This window comes from Heterodontus francisci, chromosome 13, assembly GCF_036365525.1.
Source record: "Heterodontus francisci isolate sHetFra1 chromosome 13, sHetFra1.hap1, whole genome shotgun sequence".
NCBI classification, from domain to species: domain Eukaryota; kingdom Metazoa; phylum Chordata; class Chondrichthyes; order Heterodontiformes; family Heterodontidae; genus Heterodontus; species Heterodontus francisci.
The window spans coordinates 108,443,147-108,463,193 of record NC_090383.1 but is presented as its reverse complement, the minus strand read 5'-3'; the positions used below and the strand labels follow the sequence as shown (position 1 = coordinate 108,463,193).

Sequence of the window (20,047 nt, the reverse complement as noted above, 5' to 3'; positions counted from 1 at the left end):
ACCAGCAGTGGCACAACCTCTAGCCACCAAGCCTCTGCACACTAGAATTCTCTCCTTAAACTATTCCAGCAGCTTAACTTCTCATCGCCCTTCAAAACCTACTATCTTGGCTTTTCCTTCAGTCACCTTCCTAACTATTCTCTCTGTTCCTTCTTGGGATCCTTGACACCCCTCTGTAAAGCACTCTGGGATGTTTCATTATGCAAAAGGCACTGTATAAAACTAAGTTGTTGTTGGATGCACGAGACAGCAAAAGAAAATGCGCAGAAACAGCATGAAAAAGAAAAAAATAATGTGCAGCAACAAAAGTATGAACAAGAATACAGTAGACTAAATGCAAAGAAAACTAGAGATAATGAATATGAATCAAATATGTATCACTGCAGGGATCACTGAAGACTCACATGCACAAAAGATAAAAATGAATACATATTTTAAATATTGAAGAGATCTTAAATTAGTGTTGCTGTATTAAGTAAAAAGAGTCCATTTCAGGGATCAGAGATTTCAGGAGAGTAAACCACACTTCATAGTTACTACAAATCAAGCCATATATATGGCAACACTCTTATTTTTGTAATTTGTATTCTTTTTGATTAAGTATAAATCTAGATTTTTGAAATATTAGGACTATAATGTATAATGAAGAGCACTGGGATTCCAAATTTATTTCACTTATGAGGAAGCTCCTTCTAGCTTGAATGACTGACTGACAGACACATGCCTGTTGGAACTTTTCCTTACTTGCACCTGTTGTGTATGCAACATCTATACTAGTTATAAGTGTGATTAAGGAGTAAGTAAATTGATGATATTGTACTGCTGTGAAACATGAAGAGGAATCTGGAGGCCAGGGAGAGCTTGAAGTTTATGGGTGCAACATCAACGTGAGAAAGAGCGACAGGTGAATTTTATAAAAGAACTTCACAAATTATCAAAAATTCCTAAGGAATAATGATTTTATATGGCATAAAATGGTAAATTAGAAAAGGCAGTGGTATCTGTAACCGTGTCACAGATTTTTCCACCCTTACCCATCCATACTCTAATCTTCCTCGTTTGCACAAGCATCACAAGGTTCAATGAATGAGTAATTATGCAAACCTCACAAACTTTGCACACCAAAGAAGTTAACAGTTTCACCTTTTCCAATGTAACTGTAATCATGAAAGCATCAGTTTAACATCTCAATATGTGCAGTGTCCTAAGCTTTGGAAGTAGTCTAAAACTGCAGTGCAATATATTTCCTAAATTAACTGAATCTTATGCCACAGAATATTTATAAGCAGCTTTTTTTAAAAAAAAAGTGTGCTCCAGGTACACATCAATAAACTAGGCAGTATCAGTACAATATTCTTAACTATATTTGCTATTGATTTAACCATAGCTCCCTTTTTAGCTTATTCTTTCTGTCCTTACTTTTGTTTTACATATTTTATTTGCTTAGCTCTGCACCTGCATCTTTGTTTTGCTTACTTTCCTTTTCCTATTTTTCTCATGGTTTATTCTCCCATGTTACATACTGTTCCCCAACTAAACTAGTATTAAAATCCTTGTAAAAAACAGGAAAGCAACCAATAGCACAGACAGCCTTGTTTGCTTGTGGCATCAGTGTTGCTTTCCCTTTCTTGGCTCCATCAATCCTGGTTGCACAGACTTCGACTACTCTCTTCCCCCTCTGCCCTCAGTAGCCAAAGTTCATTACAGATAAACACATATATTGGCAACTATAAGCCAAACCTTACAATACAGTACTTACATATGAAGTCAGCTACACATATCAGTGGTCATTTTTGCAACATTGTGTTGAAGGAAAATAATCTTCTGTGTCATCTGTGTATAATGCCACATGGTCTAAAGAGACATGTTTATTACCTACTATTGGCAATGAAATTAAAAATTATTGATGTCGTAAATTTGATCATGAATTTACTTTAGATAGGTCAGAACAGTGAAAATGATGCTCTTTCAATAAAGACCATCAAATAATAAAATCTCAATCACATTAAGCTCTGCAGGTCACGAACTGATGCTATGCAGCAGTGGCACACTGTGATAATTTTGGTACACTTATTATTGCTACCACAATTGTCAACAACCTAAAAGTCACACATTTCAACATTTTAAAGACAACTGAAGCTGATCCAGGCCTAAACCAAGCCAAAATGGGCCTTAACCCAGCCTATCAAACCAATTAAAAGTATAGCAGCAGAGATTTATGGCCCATTCATTCTAATTGAAAAATGAATCTTAAGAAATGTAACACCATGTCTAAAACTACGAGCAGCATTAAGATATTTTCGGATATTCAAATCTTTTGTAATGTTAGATGCAGAGACCTCAAAGCTATCCATAGTCACATGAATTCCAGCAGATGTTACCACATTCTTGGATTGGAATGCTGCAGACTATTGGCTAAAGGAAATCAAATAACAAACACTTTCACCAATAATACTGATGTTTCAGAAACACAAGCAAAGTGAGGTCCTTTTAAGATCAAGCCGAACACAATATTTCTGCAAAGGCCTTATACGACTAGAATTTCAAACTGCAACTATAATGGCACAAAGCCAGTGTTTCGCTTAGTGTAATGTTCTTAGTTCTTCCCCCCCACCAACTTTCTGAATCCTTTTAACCTTTCAGGAAACAGTTCCCCACATTTGCAACTTATGGAGGCTCCTACCTGTTCTCGGAGTTCAAATTCTCGTAACACTTTTGTTTTGTAGTCCCTGAATTCCTTCTCAACCTCTTCTTTCTTCATTTTGACTTGATTCAGCTGATAGCGCAATTCACCAGATTCCTAAAGGTTAAACAGTCAATTGTTCATCTGTGAATGCCATTCATTTCTCAATATTCATTACAATCTTTACATGAACAAAATGGCTGCATAGCGCCACCCAGAGGAAAACAACAGAAACTTCCTCAGCCTTATGTAATGAGGTATCCATGACTCGCAGGCATAATAGCATTTTCGGGATTAATTTAGCAGTCAAAGCATTCAGTTACCACCCGGCTTTGGGATCTATTGGATCTTAATCCAACCTAGTTTGTAAATTGAGCCATCTAACAGGAAGATTATTCAAAGGCTAACAATTAGAAACAAACACTTGACTTGTGCAAATAAATATAGTGCTCTGGCATTATAAAACAGAAAATTTTAAAAGATAAGGCATATAAATACAGAAAATGATAGAAATACTCAGTAGGTCAGACAGTATCTGTGGAGACAGAAACAGAGTTCATGTTACAGGTTGATGACGTTTAGTTAGAAACAAAAAAAGACTTGCATTTATGTACCACTTTTCATGACTACGGGATGTCCCACAGAACTTAGCAACCAATGAGGTACTTTTGAAGTGTAGTCACTGTTGCAGGAAGATCAGAACTGATGAAAGGTCAATGTTAACTGTTTTTGTCTCCACAGATGCTGCCAGACCTGCTGAGTATTTCCAGCATTTTGTGTTTTTATTTCAAATTTCCAGCAGTATTTTGCTTTTGTAAAAGACAAGGCATAATGTGTTTCAATGAGACAGAATTGTTTCTGGTTCAGTAATATAATGAATACAAACATTATACATATATATGTTCACATCCACAACCATATACAGTAAAAACTTTGTTATCCAGCACTTTTCCTACCAGCAAACGCTATTATCTGGAATTTCCAAAATCTCCCAAAGCTCTCCTGGGCCAAGTTTTCCCAAGTGCACTCTCGCGCATACTACAGGTATAATCAGATTAAAAGGAAAATTAAAAATCGGCTTTCCCAATGCTAGGCCCTGGGTACCCTTTGGCCCTCTGGCAATTGCTTCGGGACGGAAGGTACAATTTCCGTACAGACAACGGCAGGTGATTGGGTACGGTGAGGCCCAGCAGGTGGTACTAGTGCCCCATGGCTGCACTTCTACCCGGTTGAGTGACAGAAACCATTTTCCGTCTCTTGAATGTGGAGGGCGAGGCTGACCTTCTTCGTGCATCGGTTGATGATTGTGGGGCTCAAGGGACATCCAATGGTACCAGAACCAACCCAATTGGACGTTGGGAAGCCAGTTGGGAGACCTCTGAACCTATCGGGTTGGACCACCAAAAACCAGGGGAATTAAGGTTGCCATCTGCAGGTGAAAATGCTACCTTGGGTGACTGGTTCCCCATTCTCTATAATGGGATCCTTGGTCCCTGCTGTCAGATGCATTTTGCTGTGGAGTTCCACATACAACTTGATTAGCCGGAAGTGTTGATTATTTGGCACCTCTCAGGTCCAGCACATGCTAGACAACAAAGCTTTTACTGTATGTATGTATATATACACACCCACCCACTCTGTGCATACACGTATATAGTGCAAATTTTCTATCATGTTTATATCCCATTAGACTTTCCCTGTCATATTCTCTTGATAGTATTCCGATAGTTAAAAAACAACACATCCCTCAACTTATGTTAATGCCAGAGGAAGTCTGCTCACACCGGTTACCGGCTGTGTGTATCATAGTGCATGTAATGCACCTATGGCACCAGTGCCACGCTGTTAGCACACACACACGCGCGCACGCACACACACTCAGACTGTTTCTCCACAGGGAACACCTCTTAAAAGGTGCGGCAAGGCTTACTCCTAAACATTAAAATCATGTTCAAAACTGTGCATGACCATGTAAACAATGCCATGGGGAAACATCTAAAGGTAAATAAAGTTTCCAAAATGGTTTGGAATGTACAGCACTGTAGAAAACGAGTCTTCTGGATGAGGGAACCAGCATGTCGTTCAATCTTTCCAACTCTGGTAAATTCAAGTCAGGCAGGACAGTTGAACCAACATGTTCACTTCTTTCTAAATACCATTCTTATAATTATCAGAAATTTTATAAATATTATTACTTTTCCAAGATAATCTTGTATTACAAAGGGGTTGCAAAAGCAAAATACCCCAGATGCTAGAAATCTGAAACAAAAACAGAAAGGGCTGGAAACACTCATACAAACATAGAAAATAGGAGGAGTAGGCCATTCGGCCCTTCGAGCCTGCTCCACCATTCGTTATGATCATGGCTGATCATCCAACTCAGTAGCCTGTTCCCACTTTCGCCCCATTCCCTTTGATCCCTTTCGGCCCAAGGGTTATATCTAACTCCTTCTTGAAAACATACAATGTTTTGGCCTCAACTGCTTTCTGTGGTAGCGACTCAGCAGGTCAGGCAGCATCTGAGGAGCAAGAAACAGTATTAACATTTCAGGTCGATGACCTTTCATCAGAATCCCAAAGGGTTTATTTTAAAAAGCACTGTTGTCCCTGAAGTAGGGGAAAAGTTATTAAATTTCAACAGTTCCTGATGTTAGTTTTACACAAGCTGAAAAGCTTGCAAATTGTCCTTCTCCAAAGCAATAAAAAAAAAATGTGGCCACTATGGTAATTGTGATACAAATGTTCCTTGTGATCAGATCCTATTGGAAATTAACACTGGCCTGATGTTTTCCACATTTCTGCCTGTCTGGGGTTATCAAATGGGTGGCTTTTTTTTAAACCCCACTTTGTGCAATCCATCAATATTTCATGTGTGCGTAATTCAAGTAGGACTTTGACTAATAATTTCTAAATAAAACAAAAGTACCACACAAATTCTTGTTTTATGACTATGATATTAAGGAGATGGGGTTCGGCTTACAGTTTTTAAAGTCACAACTGTTCCACATCAAGTGTGGAGTTAGTCATTAATGATGTTTGCTATGCTCACTATTTTGCAGAACGAATATCCAATCACTTCAGGTTATGTTTTCTACCCTTTTCACCAGGTGTTCATATAACATTGCACTTATCTGCTGCATCTGTAAAGGCATCGTATTCCCGAATGCATATAGATACATAATACATGCTATGTACTGCTGATGTCATTATCTCTTTTTGGGGCTATATTTTCTGATATAGAAACATAGAAAAGGTACAGCACAGAAGGAAGCTATTTGGCCCATTGTGTCTGTGCCAGCCTAATCACACTTTCCAGCTCTTGGACCATAGCCCTGTTGGTTATGTCACTTCAAGTGCACATCCAAGTGTTTTTTTTAATGTGATGAGGGTTTCTGCCTCTGCCATTCTTTCAGTCAGTGAGTTGCAATCCCTCACCACCCTCTGCATGAAAATTATTCTCAACTTCACTCTAATCCTTCTGCCTATTACTTTAAATCTATGCCTCTTATTGACCTGTGGCCTTCCCTTTATTGCTTTTAATATGACAAAAATGTGGAACTCTGTTCTTAAATATAAAGAAAAAGCAAAAAAAACTGCAGATGCTGGGAAACTCATTTATTAAAAAAAAATGGAAACACAAAGCAGGTCAAGTCAATATCTGTGTAAAGAAAGGACTGCCTGTAGCACACAGAATTAGCCCTGCCCAAAAAGTTTCTCTGTCTTTTCTCTCTATGTGTTTCAAGTATAGGTTCCTCCATATTATCTAAAAATTGGTTTAAATTGAACAGAGAGAATATTTTGCATTTAATTCTCAATTTTTATTTCTTGTTGTAATTCTTAAACACTACATTAGTTTGTCATACGGTAGCGCTTTGGTACAACTGAGTGGCTTGCCAGACCATTTCAAAGAGCAATTAAGAGTCAACCACATTGCTGTGGGTCTAGAGTCACATGTAGACCAGACCAGGTAAGGAAGGCAGATTTCCTTCCCTAAAGGATATTAGTGAACCAGATGGGTTTTCACAACAATCCAGTAGTTTCATGATCACCATAATTGAGAAGAGCTTTTAATTCCAGATTTATTAATTAATTGAATTTAAATTCCACCACCTGCCATGGTGGGATTTGAACTTGTGCCCCCAGAGCATTAGTTGGGGCCTCTGGATTACTAGTCCAGTACCACTATCACTATACCGCTGTCCCCAAAGTGAGAGGCACTGCCATTGATAACAAGATAGCATTTGACCGAGTGTGGCATCAAGGAGGCCTAGCGAACTTTAACTCAATGGGAATCGGGGGGGAAAAATTTCCACTAGTTGGAGTCATACTTAGCACAAAGGAAGGTAGTTATGGTTGTTGGAGGCCAAACATTTAAGTTCCTGGTCATCGCTGCAGGATTCTTCAGGGTAGTGTCTCAGGCCCAACAATCTTCAGCTGCTTCATCAACTACCTTCCCTCTATCATAAGATGAAAAGTGGGGATGTTCGCTGATGATTGCACAGTATGCAGTATCATTTGCAACTCCTCAGATAATGAAGCAGTCCATGTCCACATGCAGCAAGACCTGGACAACATTCAGGCTTGGGCTGATAGTGGCAAGTATCACACAAGTGTTGTGTTGCCACACAAATGCCAGGCAACGACCATCTCCAACAAGAAGGAATCTAACCATCTCCCCTTGACATTCAACATCATTAATGTCGCTGGTAATCCCCAGGACGTTGATGGTGGGAGCTCCAACAACACTCAAGAAGCTCGCCACCATCTAAGATAAACTAGCCTGCTTAACTGGCACCCCATCCACCATCTTAAAAATTTACTCCCTCGACCAATGGCGCACAGTGGCAGGAGTGTGTACCATCTATAAGATGCACTGCAGAAACTCACCAAACCTCCTTCAACAGCACCTTCCAAACCTATGACCTCTACCACCTAGAAGGACAAGGGCAGCAAACACATGGGAACACCACCACCTGCAAGTTCCCCTCCAAGCCACACACCATTCAGACTTGGAACTATATTGTCGTTTCTTCATTGTGCAGGGTCAAAATCCTGGAACTCCCTTCTTAACAGCACTGTGGGTGTACCGACACAAGATGGACTGTAACAGTTCAAGAAGGCAGCTCAACACCACCTTCTCAAGGACAATTAGGGATGGGCAACAAAGTGACACTCACATTCCATGAAATTATTTTTTAAAAACGTAAATGATTACTAGCTGATGTACTAGTACTGCTTTCATCCAGAATATCTCATTTCTAAATTACATTGTAGTATTTTGAAGGCTTCCTAAATTCAGAGAATCACAGCACAGAAGGGGGACATCTGGCCCATCATGCTTTGCTGGCACTTTGAAAGAGATATCCAGTTAGGCCGACTCATCTGCCATTTCCCCATAGCCTGCAACATTTTCCCCTTCAAGTATTTATCAAATTCTCTTTTGCAAGTTAATATTGAATCTGCTTTCACAACACTTTCAGACAGTGCATTCCAGACTATAACAACTCACTGCATAAAAATATTCTTTTCATTTCGCCTCTTTGCCAACTATCTTCAATCTGTGTCCTCTGGTTACTGATTCTTCTGTCGGTGGAAACAGTTTCTCCTTATCTACTTTATCAATACACTTCATGATTTTGAACACCTCTATTTCTGCTCTAAGGAGAACAACCACAGTTTCTTTAATCTCTCCATGTAACTGAAGTCCCACATCCCTGCTACCATTCTAGTAAATCTCTGCACCCTTTCTAAAGGCTTTCACATCCTTCCTAAAGTATGGTGTCCAGAATTAGACAATACTCCAGCTAGGTCTCATCAGCGTTTTATAAAGGTCGAGCATAACTTACTTGCTTTTGTAATCTATGCCTGTGTATAAAGCCAAGGATCCCAAATGCTTTTTTTAAAAAAAAACATCCCTTTCAAATTATTCTGCTACCTTCAAAGATTTGTGTACATGAACCCACAGATCTTTCTGTTCCTGGACCCTATTAAAATTGTATCATTTAGTTTATATTGCTTAAAGTATACTTTTGCATAAAATGATTCCAAATACCTGAACCATTCTACTAATACAAGCCCTTTTAAAACTATACATCAAATCCAGGAAATCTTCATTCAACCCTGTAGTATGAGAATTTCAATAGTTTAGAATGGCTACAGATAGGATACATTGTGAACACTGAAATTAATAAGTTTAGTCTTGAGCCGTGGTACAAGAAAGATGAAGGTGAGATAAGATAAGAACAAAGCTTGAACAGTTCATGAATCTCATTTCAACCCCAAAATACACAACAGCCACAAAACATACTTTAGAATGAGTTATTCTTGTCTGCTTCTCTGCACAGATACTGCCTAACCTGCTGAGCATTTCCAGCATTTTCTGATTTTGTTTTATAAGGTAGTGTCTCCCTGACTCACTGAGAAACACTCTGAATATATACATACAAGCTTGAGATATGTCCTGGTTGTCAAATTTTGTCTCACATGGAAATTTCTTTGTTATGATTAAATAAAATGGGTCACTTCCTATTTCTTGAGATCAAATTGATTCCAGAGACTCCGTCAGAGCAATTAGTTGACCTCAGGAAACCACAGCAGATAGACTTATGACCTTAAAGGGGTGTGGCAATTTGCCCATGGAGGCATATTAGCAACAGAATAATACATTATTGTGTTCCATGGTAGAATGCCTCTGTTCCTATACCTGTTCTATATTGGCCAACTTACCCTGAGCAATCTTAGTACATAATTAAGTTTGAAAGTGTCTGACTTGAAAGCCAAGAAAACAATGCCTCCATGATTTTAAGAAATGTGAACTTTTAATGTTTATTAAGATAGAGATCTGGGTTTGAGGTTTCTCACTCTTACATTAATGGGCGTTATGTCAAGCTCAAACCGTTGAGAAAATAACAGCCTCAGTATAAAGAATTCAAAAACAAAATTGGAGTGACATCCCAAGAGAAAAATAGCAAGTGACAAGGTGAAAAATACCTTGTCTATTGTACTCCTCAGAAAAACAGTTAATAGTAATGCAAATTAATTTTAGGGCTATAGAGTCAGTCCATCATCCAGCTACACCTAGGTCAACGCCTCTTTCTGCTGCCCTCCAGTCTGCCTGCTAGAAGAGATCGCTGCAGCTTTTCAGCTCTGATCAAATGGCCGAAATACTGACATTTTCTTTTCTGGATGTCACTTTTTAAGAGTTCTTTTTGCTTTTGCAATTTCCAGCACTGCTTCATTTGTCTTATGGTCTGTATAAGAAATTTTAAGCATGTGTCTTAGCATCCACATTTCAAAGGCCTCTTTTTTTCTAGATCTTTAGTTCTTGTCGAGGTTTCTGAGGCATACAGGGAAAGCATACAGCCAAAGGGATGTGCTGTTTGATACGATCCACCTGTCGTTGGGATGTATGGCCTACATACCTGGCATTGCACCAGCACTGAAATTCGTATACCACATTACTCATTTGTGTGGTAGGCAGACGTCTTTTTGGCTCGACAGCAGCATCCTGTTAGTGACAAATACCACTCGTGTTGCTACTGCATAGTAGGGGTGTGAAATGGCTACTTTCACCTGTTGCGCAAATTTTTGAGATACCTTACCCTTCCAGGGTAATTTGAGGTAGACTGGGCACTTTTCAGGTCCGGAAAGGAAGATGGTTGTGGTTGTTGGAGGTCAACCATCTCAGCTCCAGGACATCACTGCATGAGTTCTTCAGGATAGTGTCCTAGGCCCAACCATCTTCAGCTGCTTTAATAATGACCTTCCTTCAGTCATAAGATGTTCGCTGATGATGGCACAATATTCAGCACCATTCAAGAATCCTCAGATACTGAAGCAGTCCGTGTCCCTGTGCAGCAAGACCTGGACAACATCCAGGCTTGGGCTGATAAATGGCAAGTAACATTCACGCCACACAAGTGCCGAGCAATGACTATCTCAAACAAGAGAGAATCTAACTATCTCTCCTTGACATTCAATGGCATTACCATCGCTGAATCCTCTACTATCAACATCCTGGAGTTACCATTAACCAGAATCTGAACTGGAGTAGCCATATAAATACTGTGGCTACAAGAGCAGGTCAGAGGCTAGGAATCCTGTGCTGAGTAACTCACCTCCTGACTCCCCAAAGTCTGTCCACCATCTACAAGGCACAAGTCAGGAGTATGATGGAATACACCACGTGCCTGGATGGGTGCAGCTCCAACAACACTCAAGAAGCTCGACATCATCCAGAACAAAGCAGCCCACTTGATTGTTTGTGGATGGAGTGCCATTCATTCCCTCCACCATTGACGCACAGTGGCAGCAGTGTGTACCATCTACAAGATGCACTGCAGCAACGCACCAAGGCTCCTTAGTCAGTACCTTCCAAACCCTAGAAGGGTTTTACCACCTGGAAGGATAAGGGCAGCAGATGCATTGGAACACCACCACCTGCAAGTTCCCCTCCAAGCCACACACCATCCTGACTTGGAACTATATCGCCATTCCTTCGCTGTTACTGGATCAAAATCCTGGAACTTCCTTCCCAACAGCACTGTGGGTGTACCTACCCCACATGGATGACAGCGGTTCAATAAGGCTGCTCATCACTACCTTCTCAAGGGCAATTATGGATGGGCAATAAATGCTGGCCTAGCCAGCGATGCCTACATCCCATAAACGAATAAAAAAGTGGCAGCCTTAGGCCCATTTGTGAGTATGCACAATACACAGTGAGCAATGATCTGATCAGGGTAGCCGTTATCCTGCAGGATAGCTTTGATGCATCCTATTTCTCCATCAAGCTTGCAGTGAGCAAATGGCTCAGACCCCATTTACAAGATTGCTGATAAGGCCAATATTACAGTGCATGGAACTGTTGGAATCCCTACATGTATATTGACCAGTGAAGGTAGGCTTGCGGTAAACAGTAGCAGTAGTCAGTGTTGGTGCAATGCCAGGTGTGTAGGCAGTACATTCCAAAGACTGGCGGATCGTATCAAGCAGCACGTCCCTTCGGCTATTTGCAATAGGTAGAGTACTGACTGCACTCAACCAGCCCGTACTTGCAAAACTCAGAACACGATGCATAATGTTAGATGTGATTCCGCGATTGTTCAGTAAGTGCTGTACAATCTCGAGGGTGCTCAGAATGACACTAACAACCAATTTAAGATCATCAGTCGGGCTTGCAATGTGGCTCATTTGTGCTTGCTAGAAGATACATACATTCATATGCAGGAACCTGTCCTCTGCAGGCAAAAGGAACATTTCCAGTCATTGCGCCTTTTTTTGAATTAAACAAAAGTGGGGGGGGGATGATAATTCCCTGGTGCATTCTCCATGGCAAAGCCTTGACCAAATCAAAGTTGACTTGCCAACCAATCAGCACCCTTTTCTTATGCAGTTGCTCTCTTTGAAATTTGGCATTCTTGCATCTGTCCTAATGAGTGCAAGATGAAAAGCTTCAACAGTATGTCTTCTGTTTCAGAAATATTAAATATTTATTCAGTACAAGGCTTCTAATTAGCTTTCTAACCCCATCAATAGCTGGACTGGATAAGAAAAGAGGGAGAAATTGATCAAACTACGTGAAGGATTCTGATTCTAATAGTTCAGAGGGATTGCAAATTAGACATTGTTTTAAAGTTCACAGTAATACCAATACAAGTATCTGGAGATGGGTCTAACAGTTTTTATTTTGACAAGGAGCATGAAAAAACTGAAATGTAATTTACTTATTCTTGAAATGAGGTTTCTGATGATGGACAATTAAAACTATAATTGAATTATCATACAGCATTTGGTGGCACAATTTAAAGATGAATTTGTAATAACACTTGCACATTAATGCAAACTTTTTACAGGTGCACATCAGCACAAAAGAAACATCACTCAAGAGTCAGGCCAACAACTGGACTCCTAAGTTCACTAAAGCAAGTGAAGAAAAAACATTTCTTGGAGGTAGTCTTATGTCTCTTGGAATTTGCATGTAGGGCAGTAGTTCTCAAACTTTCATGGTTGAATGACCTCTTTCCAAATGGATTCATAATCATGGAACCCCACCCCCCCAATCTAAATTATTCCATATAATACTCATAACGTGAAACTGCTGCATGTAAACAGCATTTTAATAATGCTTCAAGAGAACAGGTATTTACTTACAGATAGTGAGATGGATGTGCCTCCTTCTCACTGCAGTCTGCCTATCTTTGGTGTGGTGCTTGACAATGACACTTGTAAATGATTAACGGCTACTTTATCCAATCAATGTCCTCCAATGATTGGTCTCTCACCAATCAGAAAACGGGGTGAACAATCTTGTGTTTTTTAAAAAAGCTTATATGAATGATTCTGTGTATATGTGCAGGCGAGTTTGTATATTGCTATAGCTAAAAATTAATTATAAACACACTGCAGAGTGGTTTCCATTCGATGAAACTTAAGCCTAGTTTTTAAAAGTATGATTCTATCTATTCCTCTCCACAAACTGGACATTAGTGTGTCATATAATTGATCTAATCGAAGAATCCATAAATGGTGAATCACTGTTCCAGTCAAGCTTTACAACCAATGGGTGCACAGAGGGGTGGCGCTTATCGAGGTTGGTGGTGAGTGACGGAAGGCTATTATTAGCGTTAATAACATTTACTTTACCATTCGTGAAAGGGTCATCAGTTAGAAATTTTTTCACTTCAATAATGTGTTATATGAAGCTCGTGATGGAGGCAGTTTAGTTCGCGTAAAGTTGCAACAGGCTCCCAGTTTGGGAACCATATACATAGGGGACTATTAAGTATTAAACTATTAGCTTTCAATGTATTTAATGTCAATAGATAACTAATGCTCCTGCCTGCACACTCTGAATATTAAAAATGAATTAGTCATCCTAGAGGGCAAATAAAACAAACTTGCATTTATATAGAACCTTTTATTGTTTTTAGGACACCTCAAAGCGCTTCATAGCCAATCCGTTATTTTTGAGGAGTAGTCACCATTGTTTTGCAGGTATATGGGGTAGCAAATATACGCATCACAAAATTCCACAAACAGAAATTAGATATCAGCTAATCTCTTTTTGGGCGTGTTGGGGTTGATGGATCAATGTTGGCCAGAACTGCAGGAAAACTCCCTGCTCTTTAAAGAAATATTGTGGCTTTTTTAACATCCAACTAAAGAGGCAGACTGGGCCTGTTTTACACAGTACTGAGAAAGTAGTGCATTGTAGGATGTGCTGTCTAAAATAAAGCAGTCTAAATTCAGCACTTTCTCAATGCAGCACACAAGCGTCAGCCTAGACACTGTACCCAAGTTTTGGAATTGGGCTTAAAAGCACGACCTTCTGACTAGGAAGAAGATAACCACAAGATTAACTGAAGATTTTGTGAAGTAAAAGTGGTAGTCCAGATCCAAACTAATACAATGGAGAACAAAAGTGTGCAAGTTACTTCAGTATGAACAAAAACAGATTTTTTCCTTATTGATAACATCTGTTCTTATTGGGCTTTAAATAAAGTGAATTCGGATGCAGTTTGTCATGTTACTGACAACAATAACATGAGCATGGAGTCATAGTTACCCTGGCCACTCTCATGGCTGTGTGCTGGGGGAAGAAGGCAGGCTGTGCTTATGTACACTTATCTGAATTGAAAGAGTACTACTCACTAGGCTTCAACTGATGCAGATCAGTTTTTTCTGTCTAACAAGTGGTGATAGGGCAGTTAGCTTCTTCAAATCAATCATTTAAACTTTGAGATGCTACTCACTTGCCAACAGAGTTTTAAAGGGGCAAGTTAAAATGTGTGCTTTGTACCAGTGGCAGTTGTGCTGCAGCTAGTGCAAAGTAAAAATGAGGGGAGCCACATCTTGGAGATCTTGCCTGCCTCAATGCCAATATTCACTGGCAGCCTTATGATTTTATTCTGGCATGAGAGCAAAGATCTTGGAGCAGCTTATAGGCAGCATAATGCACATCAATCATCTTAATCCTTTTCCAGCAAACCATATCCTCTTGCAATAGTCTTGTTCATCCTCACTAGACTGACTACACAAAATGAGTTTCCTTAACAGTTGTGAAGATTAAAGAACAAAAAGAACTGATAAAGAACAAAACCTTTGCCAGCTGGTCATAGAGGGGTGCCTATCTGACCACCCATTTGAATAAGATTCAGCAGGTTTAGTAGATGCATGGCCAATGGTCTCATACAATGTGCTACCCACAGTAATGCCCTGCGTGTAGAACTACGCTTTCTTCCAAACGGTTATGCTCACAGTGAGGGGGTTGCATGATTTGACAATGAAGGAATTTGTCAATGAAGCTGATAAATGCAAATATAATTGTGTGTACAAAAATCAACTGGCTGCATAGCAGGCATATAATATGCAGTATCCAAATGGGGGGAAAAAAAAGTTTTTGAAAAAATAAAACAGGATATCAAAATGATAACTCAGAAGTCACAGGGTAAGCAGTTCAACTCACACTGGGAGTTGGGACAAAATGGTGGGCGCAATCTGAAGGTGCGCCCGAAGACACAAAGCCCATTAGAAATTGGACAATGCAAACCTAGGCTCGCAGCAGCCCGTAATAAATTGTGGAGCCAGGAAGAGCACTCCTGCTCCTTTCTGGCTCAATTGCAAGGGCTCAGATTTTTTGGTCAGCAGTGAAATTATGGCACTTGTTGCTGACCTCAAAGAAAGCTGTCCACATAGATCTGTAGCATGAATTTCACCTTTCCTCACATTAATTTGATTCTGGCAACAATTACAGGGGCTTTCTGGCGCCAGCAGCACAAGATCAGGCATGAAAAATCACAACCTGAAATGCATGCCCCCACAAACTACATTTTTAACCCAATAGAAAGACAAAATGAGTTTGAATTTCTTCTCTTGTTTTATGTATTCACACCAGTTATACATGTTATGACCAAGGCAGAAGAAGTGCACTGTTTTTCTAGTTCCACTTCTCCGCAGGTCACAACATACACATACACATATACAACGGCACAGTGGCGCACAGTGGTTAGCACTGCAGCCCCACAGCTCCAGGGACCCGGGTTCGATTCTGGGTACTGCCTGTGCGGAGTTTGCAAGTTCTCCCTGTGTCTGCGTGGGTTTTCGCCGGGTGCTCCGGTTTCCTCCCACATCCAAAAGACTTGCAGGTGATAGGTAAATTGGCCGTTGTAAATTGCCCCTAGTGTAGGGAGGTGATAGGGAATATGGGATTACTGTAGGTTTAGTATAAATGGGTGGTGGTTGGTCGGCACAGACTTAGTGGGCCGAAGGGCCTGTTTCAGTGCTGTATCTCTAAATAAATAAATAAATACACACACACAGGTTAAGCGAAAAATAGAGATTTTCTCTTTAGAGCTCTGTTACAAAAAAAAAGACAAAAGAATACTTTGGCCAAATACTTGCGAGTTCTTGAAGAAAAAAGTTATGGAAAGATGCCAGTTGTCCATTTTTGGTTTGGTGTCCCAAATACACGTAGACAGCTGTCACTGAATCTTTCTAGAACAGTTCTTTTCAAGTGACGTTGACGATCAGCTTGGCAGGCTTTTCAGGAGAAATGCAGCATCAGTTTCTATATTTTTTTACACTTGATTCTTAGGAAGTTCTCAAGGAGATGGAAGAGGGTGCTGATGGTGACTGCTCTCTTGGCTGGTTTTCTCCAACTGTCTTCAAAACAGTTCACACCCCAACACACTGTCCAAACCAAAAACAATATCTCAAGATTCAAGCCTCCTGAGCCCTATAAATCTTGACCCGTCACTTCTCTGTAAACGTCTCCAAGTCAAAAAGCCCCTGCTGGGCATTTATCTGAAGACAGGTGACTTCCAGTAAATGTTGTTTTCAAACAAGACCTTGCAGTGCCCTTTCAATGACCCCCAAAAAACATCCATGGAATCCTTTTCAGTTTTCCCAAATAAAACAATGTCCATAATTCTAAAATACGCGTCCTCAAAAAACTTAAAAATATAGAAGCATCGTCAAAACAATGCACTATATTTGCAACAGCTTTTAGAATGGCGATCACTTCCTTATGTTGACCTTAAGTTGACACTGATAGGATTACAAGAAAACAATCAATTTTTCCAGATTATTATTGGATGATGCCATTAGAGATCTATTTTGCTAATTACTACATCATTTTTAACTTCATAAAATGTCTTTATCTCTCTCCAGAAATCACCATATTGTACAGTACCGTAAGTGTAAAGAACATATTTATTTCTCCTTTTCCTTTAACATTGTACATTTCTTTCAGGTGTTGTAGATCCAATTAAAGTAGATCCAACCCAATCTCCCTTGCATTCCCGGAGGTTGCTTAAAATGAACCATGAATGAGTATAAATGCATGTTTTTTAGACAGAACAAAAGGCGCACAACATGTGTGCATACCAAGGTGAAAGAAAGTGTATTATCACTATCAAAATTAAGTGTTACAAGAATTAAACAATGTTATTTCCCAGGAAAATGTGATCATTCTACACATTGTTTTATACAGAGATTTGTTTCAAAATAGATGTATCCTCTTCCAATATGTTAGCACTGCAGCCTCACAGCTCCAGCGACCCGGGTTCAATTCTGGGTACTGCCTGTGTGGAGTTTGCAAGTTCTCCGTGTCTGCATGGGTTTTCTCCGGGTGCTCCGGTTTCCTCCCACAAGCCAAAAGACTTGCAGGTTGATAGGTAAATTGGCCATTATAAATTGCCCCTAGTATAGGTAGGTGGTAGGGAAATATAGGGACAGGTGGGGATGTGGTAGCAATATGGGATTAGTGTAGGATTAGTATAAATGCGTGGTTGATGGTCGGCACAGACTCGGTGGGCCAAAGGGCCTGTTTCTATGCTGTATCTCTAAACTAAACTAAACTATATTTTAAGCATTTCTGGAACAGTGACAAGGTAAAATGACAGCTATAAAAATTCTCCTAGTAGAAAGGGTCTGTGTCAGACCTAGAAAACCATTTAACTGTTTGGCATCTATCACATGAACTGAACTAAAAGTCACAACAAAATTAAACTTATAACAAATGAAAATGATTTCAAAAATTTTTGCTTGAATTATAAAATTGTAAGGATTCCAATGATCACAAGAGCAAAACCAGACTGTGGATCCCTTCAAGACAACCGTTGTACAACTCACAGAACCCAAGTAATTTTAAGTTTTTACACAACTTTGAATTCTTCTGAAAATGCTCCTATTATTTGGTCACATGACAGGAAGTAGAGATGTAACATGTGCAATGAAAGTCCACAACTAAAGCACATGACTGAAAGGACCAGTAACTCATGTAAAACAAATATGGACAATGAAAACAATTACACCAGTTCTATTTACTATGATATAGTATCATCCAGTTAGCCATCACCTGCATATAATAGTGCTTACTTAAGTAAGAAACATTAACTCAGCCATGTCCCCCCCTCAACACATTGCAAATTGTTAATGTTAATGACTAGATAAAGGAACTAATGGATTAGTACAGCATTTGCTTTGCACTGTGACATTTCTATCAAGATGATCCTGCTGAGAAATGCAAGTACATGAGAATGATCAAAGGATACTGCCAGTGGATTTGATCAGCAGATAACAGATTTTTGAAAATATTAATAAATGTCAAATGTATTGGCTAGATAAACATTTTGGGCCCACAATGCAGCATGCAAATAAAAAGAAAAGAAAGGTCAAGTAGCAGGCATATGAGCCAACAGTACTTGTTTGAAGTGCAGTAAAGTATCTTTTGCCTTCTCTGTGGGCTGTAATGTATTGCCCTCTAGTGGTTGCTCACAGATCAAACATCAAACATCCAAATGGTATTAAAATCATTTCAGTGGCAAGTTGTTAGTCATAATAAAGAGACTTGTAATATTTCTAACACATTTCCATTTATTTGTCAGGTAATATAGTAAAATTAATAAATAAGCATGAAAGCTTTCATTACTGGCGAAAAATTTACTTCACAGCAAATGAAGACACAAGGTCATTAATCAGTGGTGGCATAACATGGCATTCACTGAAATATAAAGGCAGTATGAGTTGGATTTCTACACAGCTTAGCATAGTTATAATGTCTTATTTGTGATGTGATAGCTCCATCTACTTTGCCATGCAGTTTATTGGAAAAATTGGAAGACTTTGAGATATTTATAACTACAAAAAAAGGAATAGACTATTTTGAATTTTTAAACCTACAGGCTCAGCATATTAACATTTAATTTCTTGCTTCCAACACAGTCAACTCTACAGGGCCAGATTGTCAGTGAAAAGGGCTTAACCATTTCCATCTATAACCTGGAGGATTCAGAACTGTAGGAGAAATGGTACACATTATTCATCCTTCAGGCTTTGCAGCATGCTCAGCCACTTCGAGGATGTGTTTACTCAGACAAACAAAGACGCATCAGTCATGAATGCGGCCCAGAATACACCAAAGACAAAAGGCATAGCATGGATAGCATCAGAAAACACAAAAGAGATCATCTTTGCCCATCATTTCTCAAATGGCAATTGTCAGTTCAGAGGGAAACTGTGAAGTACATAATTACAATGTGCTAACTACAAAGCAGGAACAATGAAAATCAAATCGAGGAAGGGAGAGGTTATTTGGAGGAGGAATATTTCAAAAGTGATCTGGAATATTTTAAATCGACACTACATTTTTAAACTTTGGTGACAGTTTTAACTCACAGAAGTATGTTATTCAATGCTTGGATTGGTGTATGTGTGGTCAGCAGCACTGCAAAATACTTAAGATGGCCAGTTATTGTTTCCATGCACAAAGTGAAAGCATGGTTTCCAGCCTAATTATTGGCATGAACTGAGCATTTGAAGAGAGGTAGTAAATTGGAAGATTAGGAGAAAATTCAAGTACCCATGTGGTAAAGCCAATACACTTTGGAGTTCAGCAAGGTCTTAGCTTACTGGTTTTGTTTTAAAAGAACCCCACAGTGTTTCTCTTCCCTATCAACTCTATCATCACCACTCGTTTTCTCCCAATTATAGCTCACTGAGCTTATCCAATGAGCATCTTAGTCAGCTTTCAGCTGGCATGCCAACAGAGGTACTAGAAATAGCCTTATTTCTTCTGGGTTAGAGAAAATCAGACATGGTTCCTGCTAATTGCTATCCAGCAACCCCTGCTGAAGAGCATGGGTCAGGACTGGATTGGGCATGGCTATAATATGTAGTTTAAGAGGAAATGTGACACCATGGATTAAAACGTTGGCTGATTAACAGGAAACAGTTGGAATAAATGGGAGTTGCTTGAATTGGAAGTGGTGACGTCCAGAGAGACTTTGTTGTCATTATATATAAATTATTTGGACTTGTGTACATGGAACACAAAAGTTAGCAAAATGAGCTGACCAATGGCAG

At 39.5% G+C, this 20,047-nt stretch overlaps 1 protein-coding gene across 12 annotated transcripts in view; it reads right to left on the bottom strand.

The window, feature by feature from the left end:
- sdccag8 (SHH signaling and ciliogenesis regulator sdccag8) overlaps window positions 1-20,047 on the bottom strand; it is a 402,434-nt gene that overhangs the window by 317,436 nt on the left and 64,951 nt on the right. For all 12 annotated transcript variants that reach the window (XR_010976277.1, XR_010976278.1, XR_010976282.1 and 9 more), the window contains one exon: window positions 2,684-2,800. Coding sequence is in view for 6 of the 12 variants with exons in the window: in XM_068045388.1 (XP_067901489.1) it covers window positions 2,684-2,800 (117 nt within the window). In the remaining 6 variants the exon portion in view is untranslated. The remainder of the gene's footprint in view (window positions 1-2,683; window positions 2,801-20,047) is intronic.